Raw genomic sequence first — 25,617 nt, forward strand, 5'->3', positions numbered from 1 at the left:
AAGTCACTTGCTCTAGTGATTTTGGTGGATTTGGATTTTTTGAGGTGGAGCAAGTCCATTAATTCCGGGTTGGACATGGCCTTGTATGTCAGGCACATGTCACCTCTGAGCAGACGGTATGCGACTGAATAGAGCTGGAGTTTCTTCAATCTGGCAGCATATGACAGATTTTGGAGTCCCTTTATCCTTTTGGTGAGGAACTTTGGGGTCTCTCCAATTGCTGCAGATGTCGGGTGAGATACATCCCGAATGGGGCATTGTACTCGATCATTGGTCTGATAAGTGAAGAGTACAGGGGAACAATGACCTCACTAGATCTGGATGTGAATCCCTTCATGATCAGGTGGGCAATGTAGAAGGTCTTTCTAACCACTTTAGCAACGTGAGTGTCAAAAGAAAGGCCACTGTCAACCTGGGTCCCCAGGTCCCTGATAACCTCTTCTGTGCTTAGTGGATTGCCACCTATATGGTAGCTTGGGGTTACCTTGTTTTTCCCGAAGGGTATGACTATACATTTTTGGCGTTTAACTTCAGGCCATGGCTCTGGCACCAGCTATCTGTTTCCGTGAGTCCCTTCTGAAGGATATCCGTGTCCGATGCACTTTCCACTATGGCGCCCAGTTTGCAGTCGTCTGCAAACTTTGTCAGCCAAAGTCCTCCCATGTTGGCCTGTACTTCTGAGAAGTAGATGTCAAACAATAGGGGGCCAAGGACCGAGCCCTGTGGGACACCACTTGTGACCGGCTTGGAGTCTGACACAGCGCCAGCAACTCTAACCCTGTGAGTTCTGTCCTTAAGCCAGTTTGCAACCCATCTTGTGACATATGGGTTTACATTTAAGCTGGTAAGTTTTTCTACAATACCCGAGTGGGGTATTGTGTCGAAAGCCTTTGCAAGGTCAAGGTAGGCTGTATGGACTGCCTTTCCCTCATCAATGGCCTTGGTGACTGTTTCGAAGAAGTCGACCAAGTTCAAAAGGCATGATCTTCCCTTGACAAAGCCAAACTGGGTCGGGTCCAATGTCTGCAAGTCCCCTATATCTTTGTTTATGAGCTCCATTATGATCCTCTCCATAGCTTTGCAGACTAGACTTGTTAAGCTTATGGGGCGGTAATTACCAGGGTCCGTGAGGCGCCGCCTTTGTGGAGTGGGACCACAGTTGCCGTCACGCCACTCCTTGGGCACGTATCCTGTGGTAAGGCTGAGATTAAACAGCTGCCTTATGTGCGGGTTTAATTCCTCATTTAGCTCGTGTAGCACACAGCCGGGGACACCATCCGGTCCCATTGATGCTGTGTTTTTAGCTTTAGAGAGCAGCTTTCACCTGCGCATTTGAGATGTCGGGAGGCTACACTTTCGGCTGGGATAGTTATCTCTCCTTTGGGGGAGAGGGGTGAAGTTTGCACTGAACCTGTCTGCCAGTATGTTGGCAATGTCTGTGGGTTCAGTGATTTTTGTATCATTTTGGACTAATTCTGAGCATATCTGGGAGTTTCCACCCAGGTTCCTAACATAGCTGAAAAAGGCCTTATGATTGTCCTTTGAATCCATGGCAATTTTCTCTCAAAATTGGCCTTAGTTGATTTTATGAGTGCTCGTATTTTTTACTAATAATGATCAGGGTGACTTCCTTTTATGGATTTTGTTCTATCATGTAATAGCTTTCTCCTCTTATTGTAAAGTTTGTTAATGGCTGGGGTCCACCAGACTGGACGTTTGCCCTTTGTGGAAAGAGTCTTGGTTTTATTTGGGATTGCCTGATCCATGCAGTCCTGGAGGTGTTCATAGAAGGCATTTGTAAGGGCTTCCGCAGCTTGGATTGTGGTTTCCTCTGGCTCAGGGGCCTTGAAGGATACCACACCAGTCTTGAGTAGTGTGAAGTTTGCTTTAGAGAAGTTCTTCACTATGGTCTTTTGTTTGGGGTGGGGGCGGGATGTGGATTTCCAGTGAGATTAGTTTATGATCAGATCTCACCAATGAGGGATATACTTCCGGTGTGGAGCATTTTGTCCCCATGTTTGTGACAATGAGATCTAGTATATTATTTTCCTCTCGTGGGAACAGTGACTAGCTGTTCCATGGCATTTGAATTTATGAACTCCAGGAACCATTGGGCTAGAAAGTTAGGGCTTGAGTAATGTTCCCAGTCTATATTCGGGTAGTTGAAGTCACCCAATATGATGGTGTTTGGAGATACATTTATACCCTCCAGTGTCTTCAGGAAGGCTGTGTGGGGTTCCTGAGTTTGAGAGGGTGGCCTGTAGCATGCTACAATTTGTAGAGCAGTTTTGCCTATGGTTAGTTGCACCTGGATGGTTTCTGAAGCTTCGTGCGTTGCCACCAACCTGGAGGTGTGGGTATCCTTTATGAATATGGATACACCCCCTCCTTTTGTGGTGTGGTCCGGGTTTTGGGGCGGAGCATGATATGAGGTAAAACCTAATAGTGCCGGGGTGCTCTCAGGAGCCTTGAACCAGGTTTCAGTTACAGCACAGACATCGATGTTCTCCATACTGAGAAGGGCCTCGAGTGCGTGCATTTTGAGATTTAGACTTCTGGCATTGAGCAGCATTACCCTCAGTTTCTTGTTCCAGAAGGACTCTTGTCACCCTGTGTACCATCCCATCCTTCATGCCAATTGAGGTTACAGAACTGTTATTAAATCAACCCATTCGTTTGCGAGGACTTTCCCCACCCTGTAAAACAAAGTGAAAAGAGAACTCCTTGCATTCCCTAGATAGGCAGCAGACATTCTTCTTGGGCTGAACAAAGCAGCACAAGAAAAATCTGTTAAATTCTCGCCTTTAGAAGCAAAAGAAAGCCTGTGTCTAAAAAACTGCTTCAAAATGGATTGCCCATTGCAGTGCCTTTTTGTAGCATCTACTGTAGAAAACAAGTTTCTGATGGGGTAAGAACTCATTCTGTCAGAGCCATGGCTATCACCACAGCCTTCCTTAGATGTATAGCATCACAGGCCATCTACCTGGTCATCTCTCTGTTGCCAAACATTACAATTTAAGCATCTCCAGAACATTATCTTCTGGACCCTTGCGTCTTCTTCCACTGCAAGCTAGCTGTCTTTTTTTCCTAAGATGTACAAGTCCTCCCAAAAGTCAGAATTGCAAAAGGCAATTACAAAGAACATAGTATTGTTGTGCAGGAACTTGCCATAAATGTCAATGATGTTATGTAGTCCTATCTCGCCTACATTCTTACCCGTGGGTTCGGAGCCGAATATCGGCTCCAACTCGGACGATTTTACTAGTTTGAAGTCTTTCATTGGCTGGGCTAAGCAGGTATCCCATGGTGCACTGCTCCATATCCCCAGATCTCGTTTGCCGCTCTTGTAGCTCGGACGTGGTCTCGCTTGGCTGTGGCTAAGTACACTCTTTTTCTTATCTTAAGAAAAGTTTTGATTCCTATCAAAAGCTATTTTCATAGCTAGTTGTCTAAGTTTGTCTGAGTTGGTATAGTTTGTAAAAAAAATTGTGATTGTGTGGTATCCCACTGAATGTTCCCTTGGGCTAGACCCGTTTCAGTTAGAGGGCCTAGTTCTCCTCTGTTGTCTTCTGTGTGAGTACGGTCCAGACAGTTTAACTTAGAGGTTTAGGCTTCTGTTTCCTTGTGGTTTTTCAATCCCTTATTCAGAGTTTGTACTACTTTTTTTTGTGTGTGTTTGGTCACTGTTTTAGTGTTAGTTACTTTAGCGCCGTTCCCGCCTTTATAGAGTGAACACCTGTGCATAGTTTCAGACTTGGTTTTGCATTGTGGGCATAGTAGTTAAGATGTCTAAGGACACCAAGGAGCACAAACCTTTGGGTTTTAAAAAGTGCTCTAAATGTGGCTACAAAATGTCCATTACCGATGGGCATTCCATTTGTGTCTACTGCTTAGGAGCCATCCATCTGCAGGAATCCTGCAGTTTTTGTCACGCGTTTAGCCCTAGAGTTCTCCAAGAGAGAAAGAATAAGCTAATCTTAAAGGGACTATTAAAACCCTCCTTTGAAGGGGCTATGGATTTGCCTTCCAGTGGTAAGTCAAAATCTGGCAAGTCTAAAAAGAGATCTCCGGCTCAGTCAGCTTCATCGGAGCTCCCGGAGAAAAGCTGAAAAACTGCACCGACCTCCTCGGCTCCACTGTCCTCGGGGCCACAGGAAGGATCGGTATTGACGGAACCAGCGTCTGCTCCAGTTGTATTGGAACCTCCTAGGAGCCGATTGCCCAGTCTCAGACCAGCTTCTCCTGAGAGGAGATCTCATTCTCCATCCCTGTCCTCCAAATCCTCCAGGACCCTTTCGGATGTGGATGTTGATAGGGTGGTTCAGAGGCTCCTCCAGTCACCGGTTTTGGCAAAATTGTTTTTGGCTCCGTCCCAGTCGGCTCCGGAGCTCGTCCCGACCCCGTCTTCGATCATTCCTCCTCTGAGCGCATCTCTGTCTTCGGAGCCGGAGTGTTCCGCACCGTGTGATGTTTCTAGGCCGGCTCCGATGCCCCATTCAGTTCCATCAGTACCGGCATCGGCTCCAACCCCATCGGCTCCGTCCTCGGTTCGGGACTCTGGATTCTTCGGTTGGGCCCGAGGGGGACATCTCTGGGCTTATTTCGGTTCCGAGCCTCCCTCTTGGTGCATCGGCAAGGAGAACTCCGTCCCCCGTGATGGCTTTGGAGAATGGTCGCTATTTGGATTCAGGGGGGCCGGCCTTCGAGGCTATATGGACTGCGCTGGCCAGATCATCAGCTACATCAGGCAGGTCGGTCACTCTGTCCCCCACCACTCCAGTGAGAGTTTCTGATCACCACCCATCCATGGACAGCAGAGCACCAGGGCCTAGGGATACCCCCACGAGTGGTCCCCAAATTTCTGAGGGTCCCTCAGAGTTCGTGCCTGAGGAGCCCCCCAGAAAGAAAGCATGCAAGAGGAAGCACATAGACTCCCATGATGAGTCCCTCACCTCTGATACTGACCTCGAGGAATCTGAGGGGTCCCCCAAGTCATCCTCTGTTTCCTTCTCTGATATCCTGGAGATACTGAAACAAAGAGGTGACTGGCCTTCCAAAGCCCCTTCCGAGGAGGAGTCAGTATTCCTTAAGGCATTTGGTGCTCAGCCCTCCGCCTCCTGGGTGTCTCCACCCTTTGACGAACTCCTTGACCTGATCTATCGAAGAGTGTGGGAGAACCCTGATCTGTGCAGCCCGTGCCCAGGCTTCCCAACAAGTTTCCTTGACCTGATCTATCGAAGAGTGTGGGAGAACCCTGATCTGTATAGCCCCTGCCCAGGCGTCCCAACAAGTTTCTTTCCACCCCCCCAGGGCAAAGAGTTTCTGTCTAAAGGAGTCCCTGTAGATGCAATGGTGGTGGCGGCAGCCACTCAGAAGGAAGTAGCAGAGTCTTCTTCATCCGTCCATCCTCCTAACAGGGAGTCTAGGACCATGGATCGGTATGGGAAGCATACCCTCTTGTCAGCGACCTTTACATTACGGTCCCTGAATTACCTGTCTCATTTCACTCGGCTCCAGAGAGATCTCCTCAAAGAGTTGGGGGATACTCTTGCTGGTAACATCCCTGAGGCGGTGGCTCAGACGGTTAACACCCAGGTCTCTACCCTCAACTCCATTGTTAACTCATCCATGCGGCTCATTTCGTATGCAGCCGAGGGAGCGAGTAGGGCAGCAAGCTCAGGCGTTGCCCTTAGAAGGCAAGCCTGGCTGCACCTGTGTCACTTTGCGGAGGCCTTCAAGTCTTCCTTCATTGACGCCCCCTTTGATGGTTCCTCTTTGTTTGGGACCAAAGTGAAAGACACCCTCACCAGGTGCGAGCAAGAGGGAAAGACCCTGTCTGCCATAGGGGTCCATTTTTCCCTTCCTTCTAGGCCTTATCCCAAGGCCCAGCAGGGGGGGGGGGAGATGTGGCTCAAGAAATCAGAGGTTTTTCCTGCCCCACAAGGTGAACCCCCCTCCAAAGGCAGGGGAGGGGGGGGTTATTCAGGGAGACATCGCCCCAGAGGCAGAGGGAGCCCCCGCAATTCGGGAGACCGCGATTCCTTTCATGGCTCTCCATACTCTCATTCCTGAGGGTGTGCCCGGCTGCGCTTATCCGGAGCCAGTCGGGGGTCGAATTTCCTTGTATCCGGAAGCCTGGGAAAGCATTACCCAGGACCGATGGGTATTACGGATAATCTCCGGCGGTTATCTCATTCCATTCTCATCAGAACCCCCGCCAATCAGAAAAATCCCAGACGTACCACCCAGTCAAAGGGATCAAGCAGCCTCAGAGGTCTCACAGCTGATAGAAAAAGGAGCCATCCAGCGTGTCCCCTCAGACCAAATCGGATTAGGGACTTAGTCAAGATTCTTTTGGTGCCGAAAAGAACAGGGGACCTGAGACCCATTCTAGATCTCGGCCAACTGAACAACTATGTACACAAGTCCAAGTTCCATGTGGTCACACTACAGTCGATTCTCCCATTGTTGGGAGAGGAGATATGGATGTGCTCCATCAACCTCAAGGATGCTTACTACCATGTGAAAATGGACAGAGCATCCAGGAGTCACCTACACTTCCGGCTGGGAGCCAGTCATTTCCAGTTTTGGGCCCTGCCCTTTGGTCTCACCACAGCCCCCAGGGTGTTCACCAAGTGTATGGCGGTGGTGATGGCTCACTTGAGACGTCCGGGATTCCAGGTGTTCCCATATCTGGACGACTGGCTCCTTACCGCTCCCACCAGGCATCAACTAGTTCAAACAAGGGACGCTACCATCAATCTATGTCACCAGTTGGGCATAACAATAAATTGGGAAAAATCTGCCTTATTCCCCTCGCAGCGTGTCACCTTTATAGGAGCAGAATTAGAAACCATTCAAATGCGAGCATATTTGCCGCAGGAAAGGATCAGAGTCTTACAACAACAGATACACATGCTGATGCCAATGAGACAAGCAAAGGCAAGATGGGTTCTCCAGCTCCTAGGGACCATGGCAGCAACAATCATGTTGGTCCCTCTAGCGAGATTACACATGAGAATTCTCCAATGGCTCCTCTTTGTTCAGTGGTCTCTCCAAAGACTTCCACTGTCTCATCCCATCTTGCTCACGGACAGATGCAAGCAGGACCTTGGTTGGTGGCTGTGCACCAACAATTTGGACGGCGGAAAGCCCTTCGTTCCACCCATCCCAGTTGCCACGGTGACCACGGACGCCTCCCAGATGGGGTGGGGTGGGGGGCATTATCTTGGCAGGACAGTCCAAAGCACGTGGCAAGAACACGAGATACATCTGCATATAAACGTCCTAGAGATGACAGCAGTGCTACTTGCGTTGCAGGCACTTCAGAGTGTTCTTCCTCTAGGGACGATTGCGATACACTCAGACAACATGTCAGTAGTGTGATATCTAAACAAGCAAGGGGGGCCCAGGTCTTACCCTCTGTGCAGAAAGGCCATGCGAGTGTGGCATTGGGGCAGTAACTTCCCAATGGTTTCTGGTGGCAACACACATTCCGGGGAAGTCCGTGATTGCGGACAGGCTAAGCAGAGCTATTCTGATGCCTTACGAGTGGTCCCTGAATCACCTGGTTGCAGAGTGAATCTTCAGCAGATGGGGTCAGCCTTGCTGCGACCTTTTTGCCAGCCCCCTCAATGTGAAATGCAGCAACTACTTCACGCTGATTCCCCCCACAGGGGGAGTCACCCAGGGATGCTCTGGTTCATGATTGGCCCTCCGGTCTGCTTTATGCTTTCCCTCCGTTTCCCCTGCTGTCAAAGGTGATTCAGAAAGCGCAATCCATGGGAAGCAGTATCATTCTGATTGCTCCACACTGGCCTTGCCAAATTTGGTTCCCCTTTCTTCAGCAATTCATTGTGGATACTCCTTGGACCCTGGATCCTCAACCAGATTTACTGACACATATGTCAGGACAATTCCACCCCTCCCTGATGACCCTCCGGTTGACAGCCTGGCTACTCCACTTCCATCGTTAGTCAGACTTCATAATTTCTCACCAGAAGTGGTTCATATATTATCGTCCTCTCATAAACCATCTACTAGAAAGATTAATTGTAGCAAATGGAAAAGGTTTTCTATCTGGGCACATACCAGAGGCATTGATCCTTACACAGCTCCAATGGATTCAGTACTGGAGTTTTTGTCTATACTTTTCCATCAGGATTCTGCATCAGCCACCATCAAAGTTCAACTGGCAGCGATCTCTAATTTCCACATAGCGCATGATCCTAGTTTCATGGCACATAGACTATGCAAGGCATTCCTGAAGGGTACTCTGCTGCTCCGTCCCCCGGTGTCCAAACCTATCGTGCCCTGGGATTTCAATTTTGTTCTACAAGCCCTTACTCTACCACCTTTCAAGCCTGCAGCTACCTGCAAATTGAAATTCTTGACCTGGAAAACAGCCTTCTTAACAACAATCACTTCAAGGCGAGTTTCAGAAATTCAAGCCCTCTCTATCAAACCTCCATATTTAATCTTCCATAAAGACAGGGTCTCTCTCAGACCAAACCCTTTGTTCCTTCCTAAAGTGGCTTCCGTGTCTAACCTAAATCAATCCATTGAGCTACCCGTCTTCTTTCCCCACTTTTCCAACAAGGCAGAATTTAGATTCCACCAATTGGATGTACATAGACAATTACGCTTCTGTCTACACCGAACAAAAGATATCCGGACGTCTGACCAACTTTTTGTTTTCTTTAAACTGAATGGGTTCCCCGGTCTCCAGGGTCACACTGTCTAGATGGATATCTAGTTGTATCTCTTTCATCTATCAAGCAGGAGGTAAAGATCTGCCATTTCCAGTCAAGGCTCACTCTACTCGGGCTGTTTCCACTTCCACAGCCTATCAAGCCAGATTGTCAATGGATAATATATGTGCTGCAGCTACTTGGGCTTCTCACACATTTGTTTCTCATTACAAATTGGACGTGGTTTCCAGGGACAGGTCTTCCTTTGGCTCCACAGTTCTCAGGAGTATTTTCCTATGAGCCACCCAGGCTGTAGGTGCTAGCGACGCTGTCCCACAGGTAAGACTGTAGGCGAGATAGGACTACATAACATCAAGAAGTTATGTACTCACCATAGCGTTCGATGTATGTAGTCCATCTCAGCTCACATTCTTACTTACCCTCCCACCTTCCCCCCTCCTGGAGGATTTGGAGGTTAGGTTGTTATCTGCAGAGTTCCCTTGCTTAGCTTATTCTTTACCTGGATGTGATGTGTGCATGGAGTACAAATGAGTTTCGTAGCAAACTAGATCTGGGGATATGGAGCAGTGCACCATGGGATACCTGCTTAGCCCATCCAATGAAAGACATTGAGCTAGTAAAATATCGGCTCCAAACCCACGGGTATGAATGTGAGGCGAGATGGACTACATACATCAAACGTTATGGTGAGTACATAACTTCTTGTTCAAGTACATTCTGTGCTGCAGTACCTGTTCCCTCCTTCTCTATCCCCTCCATCTTCCTGTTTCCCATAGGTTGAGTGCCCAATTTACACTTCCCTCCCCTTGTCACATGGATCAGTTATGTCCATTCTAGGTTGGCTGTTATGATAAAAGAGTCATGAACATTTCTTTCAAATATGGTTTCAGAAGTAAAATATCAGAAAAATAGCTCATTCCGATGAGGGAAGTCAATAGCCAGCATTTCTGAGCTTCTTTAGAGTGATTGAGTTAAGTGTTCAGTGACCTGCGGGTAGATGCATTTTCTGAGTATTTTGGGATATGAGAATAATACCTTCATTGGTCTGTAAACAGCAAATTCTCAGTAAATGTCTCCTGTGGGACAGCAGATTCTCAGATTAAATAGGTTCAGAAGTAAGTACTAGGTTAGCTGCCATTGCTGGCCCTTTTAAGCCTAGACAATTTCCCTTTTTGTGCTCAAATTAACATATCCCATTTGGTTGTAGATTGGCCAAATCTATCCCATTGTTAAATTACCCCAGTGGGAGTAAATGGAATCATACTGTAGATAAAGGGGGCCTATGCATGGGATAAAGCATTTAGCAGCTGCATCTGTCCAATGCTAGTGCAAGGGGCAGTCCTGAGGTAAATTTTCTGTTTCACATCCGTAGATCTAAGTTGCACTTGAAAGTGGACAGGAGAGAACTTTCTTTTATGTGGCTGGGGAGTCTGTTCTATAGAAGTGGTGCCCTCTGTGAAAACTACCTGTCCCTCCAAACAATTCAAAAAGGAATGATTTGCAGATACTAATATTGGGTTGGGGATGGCTTCTGCTGCAAGATACTGGACTAAAATTTAGCTTGGATAAGTGCAAAATGATGTATTTCTCAAGTAAAACTCAAAATTTCCATCTGTTCGAGACACTTGTTACTAGAAGAAGACAAGGAATATAAAGATCTTGGCATTGCTATTGTATCTGATTTGTCTTTTAACCAGTAAGACTGACCTTATAAGTGCTACATCCATATTGCTAGATTTGCCACTGGTGCAGCCTACAGAACGCACTACTGTCTGAACCTAAAATCTCCTAGGGTGGCTTGAATTACCTAACCAACCTCAGTACAGCCAATTAATAGTGGGTTCCTATCACGTTGTTGAACTTTAAAAGTTTGAACGTTTCAACGGAGATCCCCATACAGTGCAGCAATGGAAATTTCCGTTGTCTGCACTGTAGTGCGATCTGGGAGTTGGTATATTTAATGAGTGGGGGGATGTTGGGGGGGTGCAGGGGGGCTTGGCCCCCTGCTTAAGCTTTCAGGTAGTTTTTTTTTTTATTTGATTTTGAACTAGAACATATGGTGTTTGAACTTTTAAAAGTTTGATTATCTGATATAGTCCCATTAATAGTAGCCTATAAAATTCTCTACCAACCTGAAAACATGCCTGCACTTAAAACCATCATAACCCCGTACATTAACCTCAAGACACTTTGCTCATCCAACAACCTACTAGTTCAAACACTCAAATCCAACAACTCAGCTGGCGACTCACTATTTGCCAACTATGTTGGCAAAACATGGAACTCACTCCCTGCTGAGATTACCTCAGATCCTACTCTATTCCATTTCAAAAAGAGTCTTAAACTGCTCCTTAAAAGCCGCTGGCTTTGTCCTTGTTCTTACCCTGACTAACTCCCACAATACAAATGTGCTATATAGGACACCTGTCTTCATCTAGTTTTCTTTCTTATTGAAAGGTTACTACTTTGTATTAAATATGATAGACTGTATTGACTTTTACACTGACACGAGTGTGCTATTGAAATGTACTTGTAATAGTGATTTACTTGTATTATGTAAAATACCTCTGTATGTACAATACCTCTCTGTATGTGTGGTGCTGTAATAGTGCTCTGATTGTAACATGTAAATTCTCTGAGTATGTATGGAGCTTTTCTCCCCGGGCCTCCACTGAAAATGGGCATGTATCCAGTCGGACCATCCCGGTCAACAAACATAAAATAAATAAATACATCATGTCAGGGTTAACAGTACTAAGACAATTTAAATACATGGGTTATTTAATAAGAAATATTTCAACTAGAGACTAGATATGTTTGGTTATGGTGTATATAGCTTGCATCAGCCCAGTTAGTGAGTATGATAATTTATTTTGCACTTACAATACATCTTAGAAGGTATCCATAGGAGATGTACTAAGAAATTTCATTCATTAGGTCAGTTAGATTACAGGACTAGATGTAAGTATTTAAATTGTTTTCTTTCTGATACAGGCACATTTGGGTTATCTTGATACTTCATTTAGCATATTTAATGACCCTGTTTTACAGCTAATGTACAACATTGAAGTCTTTAACTGCCCAAAGACTTTTATTTATATTATTTTTATTTATTTAACATTTGTTTACAAGGAAAGTCTAACTTGGAACAAAGCCAGTTTTCATGCAGAGGCCCAGGGAGAAATGTTCCAGATGCATGTCTTTTTAATGTGGGAGGAAACTGGAGTACCTGGAGAAAACCCACCCGAACTCAGGGAGGATATGCAGACTCCGCACAGAAGGCACTCCAGCCGAGAAGTGAAGTGGAGCACCTCTTGCTGTGAGATGAGACTGCTACCACTGCACCATTTTAGATAGCGTAATATGATATTTGTGTCCAAAGTAGGAAGATCTAGTACTAGGAATTCATATGTTAGTCAAAATCACCGAACTATGGAATAAAATCCTGATCTGGGTAAGAAGGTCCAAAAATCTGGAGACTTCTAAATCCAAATTAAACACAGGCCGGTAACGAAGCCTTTGAACCATTTTTTGAGGAGTCCATGTTCCCTGACAGCCGTGAGGCGTGAACACTGTGATTGAATTTATGAAGCTGGGTTTATAGTGGCATTCACAGATTGGAAGCCGTACAAAGCTGCATAATTGCAAGAAGCAATTGCAGCAGATTGCATCCTGCTAAGAGGCCCTCAACACTTGATCTGATGTTGTCATTTTCATTCGTTCCTCAACATGTGGGTTTTGGATCTGACTCTGACACTTACTCAAGCTCCTCCAATACCCATAATGCCACAGTCCCCAGATTACCCAAGATCTTGGCTGCCGCTGTGTCAAGAAGCATCTTGATCCATGAGCTGTATCTCTGTTGATAGTTTTTTCCCATAAGTTATTTTTTTCTTGTTGTACTATCTTTATTCTATCTTTCCTATCTTCTTCTTCTCATATTTACAAATAAAAAAAAAAAAAAAAAAGCCATTTGCTGGTCCATTTTTGCAGGACATTTCTTTACTTTTGCTTTCTTTTCTCTTCCTTAATATGTCTGAAAAGCCATTAGGGTTTAAAAGGTGCACTTCCTGTAGGCACAAGATTCCCTTATCTGATGCTCACAGGGAGTACATGTATTGACTCGGTTTGCATATCTTGAAACCACCTGCTCTACTTACAAGGGGTTTCACCAGCATGCTTTGGCCAACCTCCGAAATAAACTTATTTTAAAGGGCCTTATTCCTTATTCTGTCACAGCTGCAGGTTCCTCTACTTCAGGGGCTCAAACCCCCACCAAGAAGCATAAAGATGTCGGGAACACAGGAAATATTATCTGGTCAAGTCTGCCTCTACATCCAGCGAGCCTCCCAAAAAGGCTCACAAAGCATCGGATCCAAAATCCTCAGACTCGTAAGCCTGCCGAGTCATCTCCTTGGACCCTTACTCCTTTTACTTCCTCAGGATTGAATCCTGCTGCCTCCGGAATAACTTTTCAGGACAGATCCCCCTAAAAGATTCTCCATACCACCTTCCACATCTTCTGTTAGGTCCTCTCATAGCCTTTCTGGATCTGAGGTGGATAGACTGATTAGGTAATTCATTCACATTAAGACATGGATCCAGATGGGGGTTTTACTAGCTCTGCCCTCCACCGGGTCCATGGGTCAATTTTTTCCTTTCAGGCCTGTTGCTCCTTCTCTGATCTGACCTCCTATTTCAGAGTCTGTCTGACAGCTTTGGCTCTGGGGAGAATGTCTTCGGCGTCTCTGGGCCCATCTTACTTAAAGGTGGTGGAAAAGGTTCTCTCCTTACCCAGGATATCCAATACTTTCAGATCCACCTCTTACCTCTTTGGATACTGTGTCTGAGACCCCACTTCTGCCACCTCCGGGACGGCTGGCCCAGCAAAGACTCCAAGCTATTCCATCCTTTGAACCCCAGCTCTCTTCCGATACTTCCCTGGGACATCCACCAAGGAGGTACCCCAGAAGAGAAGCTGCAAGAGGAGGCACCCGGATTCCCCGCAAGAATCCATCACGGAAGACCCCGATTTTTGAGGAAGTGTCCTCAAGATCTCCACCTTAGGATGTCTCCTTTGGAGACATCTTAGAAATCCAGCACCAAAAAAGTAGTTGGTCTACCCAAAACCCTACCCCTGAGGAAATGGTGTTCTTGGAGGCTTTTGGGTCCGACCCTTCTACATCTTGGATGTTTCCCCCTGCTGATGCACTCTTCAACCTATTATCAATCAGAGCGTGGAAGGAGCTGGACACGCAGGATTCTTAGTGCCCCAACAGACCAACCACATTGGCTTAAAGGGATTCCAGTAGATGCCATGGTTGTTGTGGTAGCCACCAAAAAGGAGCTAGCTCAGGAAAGCTTCACTGTCCATTCCCCTAAAAGGTAGTCTAGGGCCATGGACAGATTTGGCAAGAGAGTTTACTCTTTGGCTACTTTCACCCTATGAGCACTAAACTATCTTTCTAATTTTACAAGGCCATAAAAGGATTTAATCAAAGAGTAACCAAAAGGATGTCAGTGAAATAAAAACCAAAGAATTCACTGAGAGCAGCCAAATGGAGCACGAGCCGAAGTAAAAGTTTATTCAAACCAAAATCCAGAGGTACGTGCTGTAATAAACGCTACACAGTAAAATTGGCGTTTTCGTAAAACCTTCATGAGATACACACACAAGAATGTCTTAACCTTATTTAAATATTAAACTGATTACGATGTAACCAAGTATAATTGGACAACCAATTAATTAATTAACTCTAATAAGAAAAACAAGAAACAGTACTTTAAACAATGAATGCAGTTAAAATCATTTAAAACCTTAGATTAAACATGTTTTACAACTTTATACAAACTAATGCTGCTCATCACATAAATAAAATCAATCGTATAAAAATATGAAATAAGAGGGGGGCATAGGTGGGAAACGAGATTAGAATATCGTGAGCTCTATTGGCAGCTAGTGTTAGATGCTTCTAAACAGCCAGGGCTCAATGATATGCTTTCCACTGCGCCGGTTTTAAAATTAAGAGCTGCCAAATTGTAACTATTTTTCACATCTCTAGAGGGCAGCATTGGAATGTATTTGAGTACATACAATTGTATATCATACTATGTAGTTGATTTAAGTATTTCTTTCTATGCTAGACAACTTAGTTATATATGCAAAAGTTTTATACGATTGATTTTATTTATGTGATGAACATTAGTTTTTATAAAGTTGTGAAAGTTGTGAAACATGGTTAATCTAAGGTTTTAAATGATTTTAACTGAATTCGTTGTTTAAAGTACTGTTTCTTGTTTTTCTTATTGGAGTTAATTAATTAATTGGTTGTCCAATTATACTTGGTTACATCATAATCAGTTTAATATTTAAATAAGGTTAAGGCATTCTTCTGTGTGTACCTGATGAAGGTTATACGAAAATGCCAAATTTACTGTGTAGCGTTTATTACAGCACGTACCTCTGGATTTTGCTTTGAATAAACTTTTACTTCGGCTCGTGTTCCATTTGGCTGCTCTCAGTGAATTCTTTGGTATTTAATCAAAGAACCCTAGCTGTGTCCCAGAGTACATGCCTGATGAGGAATTGGAAGGTCTTTTCCTGTAGAATGGCCACTCTACAATCTAATGCATCCATGAGGGTAATTATCCCATGCTGCAGAGGGCACCTCAAGGGCTGCCAAGTTCAGGCATTGCCATATTGTTATTAGGCATCATGCCTGGATGCAGGTGTGTGACTTTACAGAATCTTTCAAGGCGTCATTCGGCAATGCACCTTTTGATGGATCATCATAGTTTGGCCCTCGTAGTCAGAGAGACACTCTGTAGTCAGAGAGACACTCTCCTGTAGCGAGAAAGATGGAAGACCTCATCTGTTTTTCTACCCCACAAAGATCCTTCTCCAGGAGTCATACTGGTGGTAAAAAAATTGTTGTTCAAGAAGTCTCAAGGTCCTTTTCAGGAATCTTATGATGACTTCTCCCTCAGAGGCAGAGCGGGAATCAATTGTAATGGTAGACGTTGCCCATGCGGCAGACTGGGTCCGCAAAATCATGGGTTTCAAAATTCATTCCCAGACAGACCCTTTCAGTGTTCCTGAAAGGTTGCTTGACTGGCTGTCTGTGGAGGCAGTCAGGGGGGCACTTATCCTTGCACCCAGAAGCCTGGGTAGCCATCACAGACTGTTATGCAGAGGCTACTGCTTTCTCTTTTTAAAGCATCCCAAACCAAAGAGATCCCTCCCCAATGTTCCACCCAGTTAGAGGGAATCAGCAGCTGTGGAGATTGCAGAGCTGCTAGAAAAGCCATCCAGAAGGTCCCTCCAAATCAAATCTGATCAGGAATTTACTCAGTGTTATTTTTAGTACCAAAAAAGACAGGAGATTTAAGGCCAATATTGGACCTGACATCCCTGAAGAAGTCAGTAAAAAAATCAAAATTCAGGATGTTCATGGTCCAGTCCATTCTACCACTACTGCAAATGGATGACTGGATGTGCTTGGTAGACCTAAAGTAAGAGTACTATCCTATCAAAATGGACAGATGCTACAGAAGGTATTTCCACCTCAGGCTGGGAGCCAACCACTACCAGTACAGAGTCCTCTCTTTTGGTCTCACCACAGCCCCCAGGGTGTTCACCAAATGCATGGCAGTAGTCACAGCTCATTTGAGACTGCAGGGGTTCCATGTGTTTCCTTACGTGGATAATTGGCTCCTGACCACTCAACTGGGCAATTACTCATCTAAGCCAGCGACCATTTGTTACAGCTATCCCCTACCTTAGGCAATAACCATCAACCCGCAGAAATCACTACTGCACCCTTTTCAGGTAATAGACTTCATAGGAGCAGATCCGGACAAAGCCAAAACCCTGGCCTTCCTCCCTGCAGACAGAATTTCTACAATTAAGACTACATATCAGACAGATTCTTACAATACCTGATCTGCCAGTGAAATTAGTGCTCAGAGCAATTGGGCTGTATGGCTGTTGCGACTACCCTGATACCTACAACATGGCTACACATGACAATTCTACAATGGCCATTAGCAGTCCAGTGGTCCTTACACCAGCATCCTGTAAGCTAGCCGATGAAACTGTCCAGAGTGTGCAAAGACTTCCTTTTATGCTGGCTTCATTCCTCAGATATCGAACAAGAACGCTCCTTTGTTCTCCCCCCCCCCAATCAAACTCCACATTGACCACGGGCACCTCCCAGCTGGGGTGGGGGGAGCATTTCCTGGTATGGACAGTCCAAGGCACGTGGATAGCACAGGAGACTAATCTGCATGTCAGTGTCCTGAGTTCTAGCGAACAGGCTGAGCAGAGTTTTACTGATGCTTCACGAGTGGTCTTTAAAGCAATCAGTGGCAACCATGATCTTTCACAAATGGGGTCAACCTTGCTGTGATCTCTTTCACTCACAACAGCAAATGCAGCAAGTTCTTTGCTTTGATTGCTCCTTAGGCATAGTCCCCAAGAGATGCTCTAGTAGTTCATGTTTGACCCCCCCCCCGGTATACTTTACACATTCCCACCTCAACCTCTAATTCCCATGTTTCTTCAGAAAGCACACAGGTTGAAGAGCAGAATAATTCTCATTGCTCCTTTCTGGTCTCGACAAGTCTGGTTCACCATCTGTTGGTCAGATGTCAGCTTCCCTCTGTGGACACTGGAACTAACAGCATGGTTTCTCCAATTCAGACTATGGCTAGATATTCCAGGCTTTCATCCACCGTCCAAAGGATTTTGATTTCATCTCACAAAGCATCCACTAATAAAATTTATAAGAGCAAATGGAAAAGATTTTCCCATATGGGCTCAACAAAAGCAATTGGATCCCTTTACTGCTCCCATGCCTGCAGTCCTAGATTTCATTGCTGATACCTTCCAAACTAGGTGATTTGCTCCACTGTAAAAGCACAACTGGCTGCCATTTCAAATTATCAAACCAGAGAAAATTTTTCATCTCTAGATTCTTCAAAATTGTGCAAAGCCTTTTTTAGCGATACCTCTTTGCTTCGACCGCCTGTCAAGGATCCCACTCCTCCTCCTTGGGATCTAACTGTGATTCTACAGGCACTAGTCCATCCCCCTTTTGAACCTTCAGCCAAAGTAGATTTGAAATTCCTGTCATGGAAAAATGTTTTCTTGGTGGCCATCATTTCTGCAAAAAGTTTCCAAGTTACAAGCCCTCTATTCCAAAATTCCTTATTTGATTTTCCATAAAGACAGAGTTACTTTACATGCCAACCTTTCCTTATTACCCAAAGTTGCTACAGTGAACTATACTAACCAGTCCATCAACCTACCAGTTTTCTTTCCCAATTTTCAGAACAAGGGAGAGTATATCCTTCATCTTAGATGTTCGTAGACAACTATGTTTTTATCTAGATAGAAAAAGTCATTCATAAAGTCTGATCAATTGTACTTATTCTTTGCCAATATCAGAAAAGGAAAACCAGTTTCTAAGACCACATTAGCCAAATAGTTAAGAGATTGCATTTCTTTTGTGTATGCATCTAAAGATATATCTTTACCCACACAAGTCAAAGCCCATTCTACCAGATCCATGCCAGCATACCAAACCTTTTGGTCTAGGGTCTCGATTGATGATATTTGTGCAGTTGCTTCATGCTCAAACTCTCGTACATGTATTTCACACTATAAGCTAGACATTACCTCCAGAAATAGAGCTGCCTTTGGTTCTGCAGTACTCTGGAATATCTTTCCATGAGAGCCACCCAAGATTATTGTAGCTGGAGACTGTCCCACAGTTTGAGGAATGAATGAAAATGACAACATCCGATAAAGAAGTTATGTGCTCACCATAACATCCCATTTGTGTTGTCCATTTTCATTCTTCCTCAGCCTTCCTACTGTCCATAATTGTGAAAGACCTGATGGATATGCTTATAGGAACTACAGTTCCTGTTTGAGCTACTGAACTTTGTGTTTCTTTCTAGTAGTTGCCTAATAATATGTATACACTTTATACTCTGCAATATGTTAGCAGCAAACTCAGTCTGAGGTGATCTGGGGGAATGAGGCATTATGGATAGGGGAGGAGCTCGAGCTTTGGAGCCTAATGCTTTGGAAAGCAGCAGTCTCAGATCCGAGCATCTAATCCAAAACCCACAGGATGAGGAAGAATGAAAGTGGACAACAAAGAGAACGTTATGGTGAGTTTATAACTTCTTTTTTCCTGAGACTGAAAGAGATCTGCCATGGCTTTGTATCAAGACATATCTGCAGAGTACTCCGAGTTAACAGTGACTGACTTCATTGCAAATACCTAGATGAGGGAACATCACTTTCCTAAACTTAATAGATTTAGTTATGCATGTCAGATGTGGTAACACTGGCAAAAGAGAGTAGCAGAATTACAATAAATGCTTATGACTGAAATCAAGAATTTTTTGTCAGATATATACTTTAATTTTATTTTTACTTGTGAGCCATATTTATTATATTTTGCACTTAAGAACTGTATTTATTGCAAATATTATTTTCCTCTGAAAAGGCACAGAAGAAAACTGACTATTTTGCCTTTCTAGTTTGCTGATGAAATGTCTGACATCTATGGTGGAAATGCCATTATTGAAGTTGTGACTGTGAAAAACTTCGCTAATCCTTTTGTCAGGAAAACTCGTTCTATCCTGGAATCTGTCCAGATTGTAAGTGCTTTTGAAGTAACTAATTTAGAGATAACCTGTATTATATACTTATGTATGTACATAATTAATGATCGCAGTATTATAATTCAAACAGTATTTTTCTTTGTTTTTTTCAGTAATTTATACACCGTGGATTTTATTTCTGAAGTATTCTGTAAAAAAGGTTCAGTCTGTCTATAGCCAGATTACATGCTTTTACACTGGGTAGTTCTGGATGATATCATCATACTAGTGTAAAAGCAGACAGCACAGGCTGGAAACATCTTCTGAAGTTGTTTTTCAAGCTATAAGCACCATCTTCGTGCCTATTTTTTTGTAATTCAGTGACCCAATATGATCTCTTCTGTCTGCCTCAACTGTTGGTTATATTGGATCTGTTCAGATCTGAAGCCAGTAAAGTTTAGACTCTTGTATTCAAGCCTCTAGCTCCTCTCATCTGCCCATATTTCCCCTCTGTCCTCTCAGTTCCCCAGATCTTGTTTACAGTTGTTCCAGTCACATGTTATCCTGTGTTTGTTTGTTTTTTTCACCCAGCAAAGACAAGTCTCTTACTCTGATTACATACTCCTCTAGTGAAGATCAGTATTTTCTTTCTCACAGGACTAGTTGTTAAGGCTAGATTAGTTTCTTTGGCTCTGTAAAATTCTCTGTGTTAAACTCATATTTAGCGTTCCTGCTATCTCTTTCTTCCCCTTACAAAAAAACCCCTCTTTCACTCCTGTATTTGTGTGTGTGTGTGTGTGTGTGTGTGTGTGTGTGTGTGTGTGTGTGTGTGTGTGTGAGTGTGTGTGTGTGTGCATGCACATATGTATGTGTGTATGTATGTGTGTGTATATATATATATATATATATATATATATATATATATATATATATATATATATATGTGTGTGTGTGTGTATATACATAATGTGTCTGAACGGAGGTTTATTGGCATCCTTATGTATTTTAGGTATGCCGAAAAGTTTGCCAAGCGAAGGTTTAGTAACTAGCATGAAGTGGTATTCGTCCAACGTGATGTCATTATTCATTTTTTTATTTCCAATAAAAGAACTAAGACAGAGAGAATTTCAGAATTTGTGGACTATATTCTAAACCCGATCATGCAACAAGCACCTTTCTACTTAAAGGACTCTTGGAGTTTTCTGAATGATTTATTTCTATTAAACACTGACTTCAATGACTGCATTTTAGTTACCCTGGATATAGTATCACTATACACCAATATCCCACACAATATTGGTTTGGAAAATGTAAAAAACTACTTACTGAGTAACTCGTAACTCAACATAAACAGAATTGACACAGTACTTTCACTTATTTCAGTAGTATTACACAACAACAACTTCTTCAACAAACGGGTTTATCAACAAGTGAAAGGCGTAGCCATGGGCTCAAAAATGGCCCCAGCCTATGCAAATCTAGTCCTAAGTTCCTGGGAATCTGACCAGCTAATTTCTCTACCTGGATACCACAATATTGTGCTATACCGTCGTTACATTGACGACGTCTTTTTCATTTGGAAGGGGCATCGTATTGATTTGGATAAGTTTATCACCACCTTATCTTGCAGCTTAAGTTTTTTGTCATTTCAAATTTCGAAAATTGGAGATTCAGTTCCATTTCTTGACACTAATATTACACTGGATTACACCAACAACCAATTGATTTCTTCTATCTACAGAAAAGAAACCTATCGAAATAACTTCTTGGACTTCCAAAGCTCTCACCCTTTTTTTATGAAGTCCAATGTCATAAAAAGTCAGTTTATCAGACTTTCTCGTTTGACTAGTGATGACAACACGTTCTCTCAAGAGACTGCCTTCCTTAAAAGTTTATTTCTTCAGAGACATTACCCAGCTTCTCTTGTAAATCACATCACAAATGACATTACCACTGCGAGACATTCTCATTACCAACCTATCTTAACAAATGGTTTTACCCCCAAACCTTTGACTAACACCACTTCTACTGACAGACACTGCAGTTTCCCATTACCGATCTCAAGGGACATGCAAGGCATTCGCCATATCATCCAAAAAAACTGGAACATTGTCTCTACAAATAGAGATCTCAATAACACTTTGGGAGCTTTACCTTTATTCTCGTACAAAAGAACCTGCACCCTGCGTGCAAAGTTTGAAAACCGCGATCTACCCAGCTTCTGCATTACTGACCAGACAACAAACAATCCCCTTGGAATGTACACATGTAAGTCGTGCGTTACCTGCCAATACATTTTGGTAGGAAATTCAGTTCATTTCCCACATTGCAATACCACAATTAAACATTACCAACACTATTTTTGCCATTCGACCAATGTGGTATATGCTGCATTTTGTGGTTCATGCACAGCTTTTTATATCGGAAAAACCACGCACAAACTTTCAGACCGCATTAAGGAACATTGTGCGGCCATTCGATCCCAGGACCCTAGCAATGCCCTGGGAAAGCATTCCTTATCATGCAGTAACTTTACTTCTTTTCTTTTCACAGTAATTGATCAACTGCAACCGTTCGTAGGAGATTTAAACACTTTACTAGAACTCAAGGAACTGCGATGGCAGCTCTTATTGGGAGCTGACACACAACCTGGAATTAATGACTATATAAATTTAAAATGTGCTTTAAGATGGCAAATGTAATTGAAGTATGCGGTTACTTACTAGTGTTAATAATTGAAGTATGCTTTTACTTGCTAGTGTTTACTATTGATTTATGCTGTTAAACATCAAATGTAGTTTACACAGAATATCCCAGCATTTCAGGTTTACGAACTACTTGTATCTTAAAACTACATTAGTTGACATACAGCTTTTGCTGCTTGATTTCTTTAAATACATTCCTATCGGAAGTTTTCTAGGTAACGCTGGAAATTACTTAGGCTTACGAACCTTTTTGATTATCACGCAATTTGCTAGTTCTAATGTAGCCTATATCTGACAATTATGTAAATCTGTGACAACTCATTGGTAGCATACTTTACGCCCTCCATTGGTTTAACTGAAGGCATGCACGATGCTTATTTGTTTGATTTTAGCTCATTGGTTTTTTACATATAAGCCTCTATTTGTTATTTGATGACTGCTCATAGTGTTACTTGCGTATCAACCCCTATTAGTTAATTGACATTCATGTTTATTCATTTCCTACTTTTTAGAACTCTATACAGCTATATATAATTATCCTTTTTACTACATTACTTTATTCTGAAGAAGTTCCAAGTTGTTAAGGAACGAAAGCGCTCAAGTATTTTTAACCAGTTTTGAATTTTGTAGACTTACTCTGATATATGTATTTTTAAACAGTTTACGGTTCTGGATTTTGCTGACTTAGTCTGATTTTTTATTCGTGAAATACCATATCCTTTGACGACTGAAGGAATAAAAAAGGCATCTGATGATAAAGCCTTTTCACGCTGTCAACTGGATTTATTTACTGCATCACATAATATATTCCTCATCATTGCTGAATGGAATTATTCCCTACATTGCTCTAACTTTCAGCTTAGTTATGTGAACAGAATTTTTTGAAGATTTTCATCCGAAGTTTAATATTTTAAATATTTCTTCCAAATTCGATTGTTTGTAGTAGCTCACCAGAAGTTTATTATGTGCATAGCTAATTTTCTTCTGTTTCCTGTGGTTTTCTGATGTGTGAATATATATATATTCACACACGTGTGCGTGTGTATGTATGTGTGTATATATATATATATATGTGTGTGTGTGTGTGTGTATGTATATATATATATATATATGTGTGTGTGTGTGTGTGTGTGTGTGTGTGTGTGTGTGTGTGTGTGTGTGTGTGTGTGTGTGTGTGTGTGTGTGTATATACTGGATTTAAGTATCTTTGCTTTTTTTTCACTGAAAATAGCTTCTGCTGCTTACTTTGAACTAGCCTGAACTGTTTTTTTACCGATTACTGCATTTATTTTTAAATCTGCACTTAAAGTTACATTTAGTCGAATTTAGTCGAAAGTTTGCTTGTTTGTTTCTTTAATTGAACTGTGGAGGCTGCCCACTAAAGTGTGCTAGCCTGTGTAACTAATTTATCACTGTCTCTGCATTTTCTGTGTATTTCTGCAAAAAAACAAAAAAATAATCCTTGTTTTCCCGCCTTTCTCGACTAGTTTAGACCAGTATACAGGCATTGCTGTATTCTGGGCTGTGGTGTAATTCCTGTGTTGTCCATTACCTTACTTGGATAAAGGAAGTTTCTTTGCTCACCAGTGGGAGTGGGGACCCTTGAGTAACCTACCTGTCCTTGGGGGAAGTGACCTCAGCACAAGAAGCTGTTAGTAATTGGTTGTTTGGGACCATTCCTAGCTTTTTTGTTGTTCACTGCTTAAAATCCGCGTTTGCGGCTTTGCGTGGTGATGCGCATGCATAGCGCCGGTTAAACAAGGTTAAACTTGGTTAAACTTTTTCTGGCTCCGCCAAGTCTGCTCTTCAATTTTTCCCTTAGAACTGTTCTACTTGCAATCTAAACAGCCTATACTCTATCTGAAAAGCTCAGCACTTACTCCTAAAGCATTTTGTATACAGGTAAAGCACTCTTAAACGAAAAGTACTTCATTCACCTAAATTCTGTTGAGTACCCATTTCCTATAGGTCCTTTCTGACTCAGTTACACAGCAATCTTTTTCACTATTTCTAGCATGTCGAAGGGTCAGTTGCTGGTGTCCTCTCCTGTTCAGCTGGTGAATCTGGGAATCTTGAGGCAATGTTACAATTGCCTCATGTACCTGGTCAACCCTCTCCTCCTCCCAACAAATACAAATATATCACGAGAGATGCAACTATATAGCCAAACTGGAGGCTGAGCTCTCTCAATTCAGTACTGGCAAGACCAGTCAGGAGGAGAAGGTAACCACGCACACCACAAACCCAGTCTCACATAGAACTATCACAACTGCAAACCAAACACATAAACACACAAAAACATACTCAGAGGCGCTGATTAAAAATCTACCAAAACAACAGAGGCCTCCAAAGCAGACACCCAAGCAACCACCACCTCAAGACATAGCACATGCAACACATAGTTCACAAAGTCAGTGTGCTAAACAGTCCCAGCCCTTAAGGCCAAACAACATGCCAGACACACTTGTAATAGGTGACTCCATAGTCAGGCACACTGACGTCCCGCTCACCAGACTGAACAAGGAGAGGGTCACAGTAAGCTGACTGCCGGGAGCTAGAATCCACCACATAACGCAAGCACTCGGGTCACTCCACAGCAAGTACAAATATGACTCAGTCATTGTACATGCCGGTGTGAACGACCTGAGACGTACCTCCCTGGACTACATGAAAAGAGACATAGAGGAGCTCTCTGATTATGTAGCCCAGGCCGGTATGACCCTGACCCTGAGCAGCATCTTACCCTCACCAAGAATGATGCCACAGTACAAAGACAAAATGATCAGTTTTAACAATTGGCTTAATTACTGGTGTCATTCTAAGGGGATCCAGTGTCTGTCTGCTTGGGATGACATGCTTGACAAGCCACGCTGCTTCGCAAGGGATGGCTGGCACCTGTCACCCCTGTGTTTCCGGATATTGGCCAAGGCTCTTGCCACCCCCATAGTGCCTTTTTTAGGCAAGGCTCAAATGACAAACCTACCTCCCTAGAAAACACAAGTTGAAAAAAACTAAGGGTAATGCTGCTCAATGCCAGAAGTCTAAACCTCAAGATGCACACCTTCGAAGCCCTCCTCAGTATGGAGAACATCGATGTCTGTGCAGTGACTGAAACCTGGTTCAAGGCTCCTGAGAGCACCCCAGCACTATCAGGTTTTACCTCATATCATGCTTTCCGGCCCCAAAACTTGGACGAACCACAAAGGAGGGAGTATCCATTTTCATCAAAGATACCCACACCTCCAGGTTAGTGGCAACACGAAGCATTGGAGACTATCCAGGTGCAACTAACCATAGGCAAAACTGCCTTACAGTTTGTAGCATGCTACAGACCACCCTCTCAAACTCAGGAACCCCACACAGCCTTCCTGAAGACACTGGAGAGTATGAATGTCTCTCCAAATACCATCATTTTGGGAGACTTCAACTACCCAAACATAGACTGGGAACATTACTCAAGCCCCAACACCCTAGCCCAAAGGTTCCTAGAATTCATAAACTCAAATGCAATGGAACAACTAGTCACCATTCCCACAAGAGGAGACAATATACTAGACCTGATCATCACAAACATGGGGACAAAA

General features: G+C 43.3%; 1 protein-coding gene across 1 annotated transcript in view; it reads left to right on the forward strand.

Annotated features, from left to right (window-relative positions):
• Positions 1 to 25,617, forward strand: part of ATP6AP2 (ATPase H+ transporting accessory protein 2) — a gene marked incomplete in the record, with an annotated part of 523,956 nt that overhangs the window by 445,554 nt on the left and 52,785 nt on the right. Inside the window, 1 exon segment of the mRNA XM_044072316.1 lies at positions 19,266 to 19,385. Within this exon segment, the coding sequence (XP_043928251.1) occupies positions 19,266 to 19,385 (120 nt within the window).

This window comes from Protopterus annectens, chromosome 5.part0, assembly GCF_019279795.1.
Source record: "Protopterus annectens isolate FY-2018-M chromosome 5.part0, PAN1.0, whole genome shotgun sequence".
NCBI lineage: Eukaryota > Metazoa > Chordata > Ceratodontiformes > Protopteridae > Protopterus > Protopterus annectens.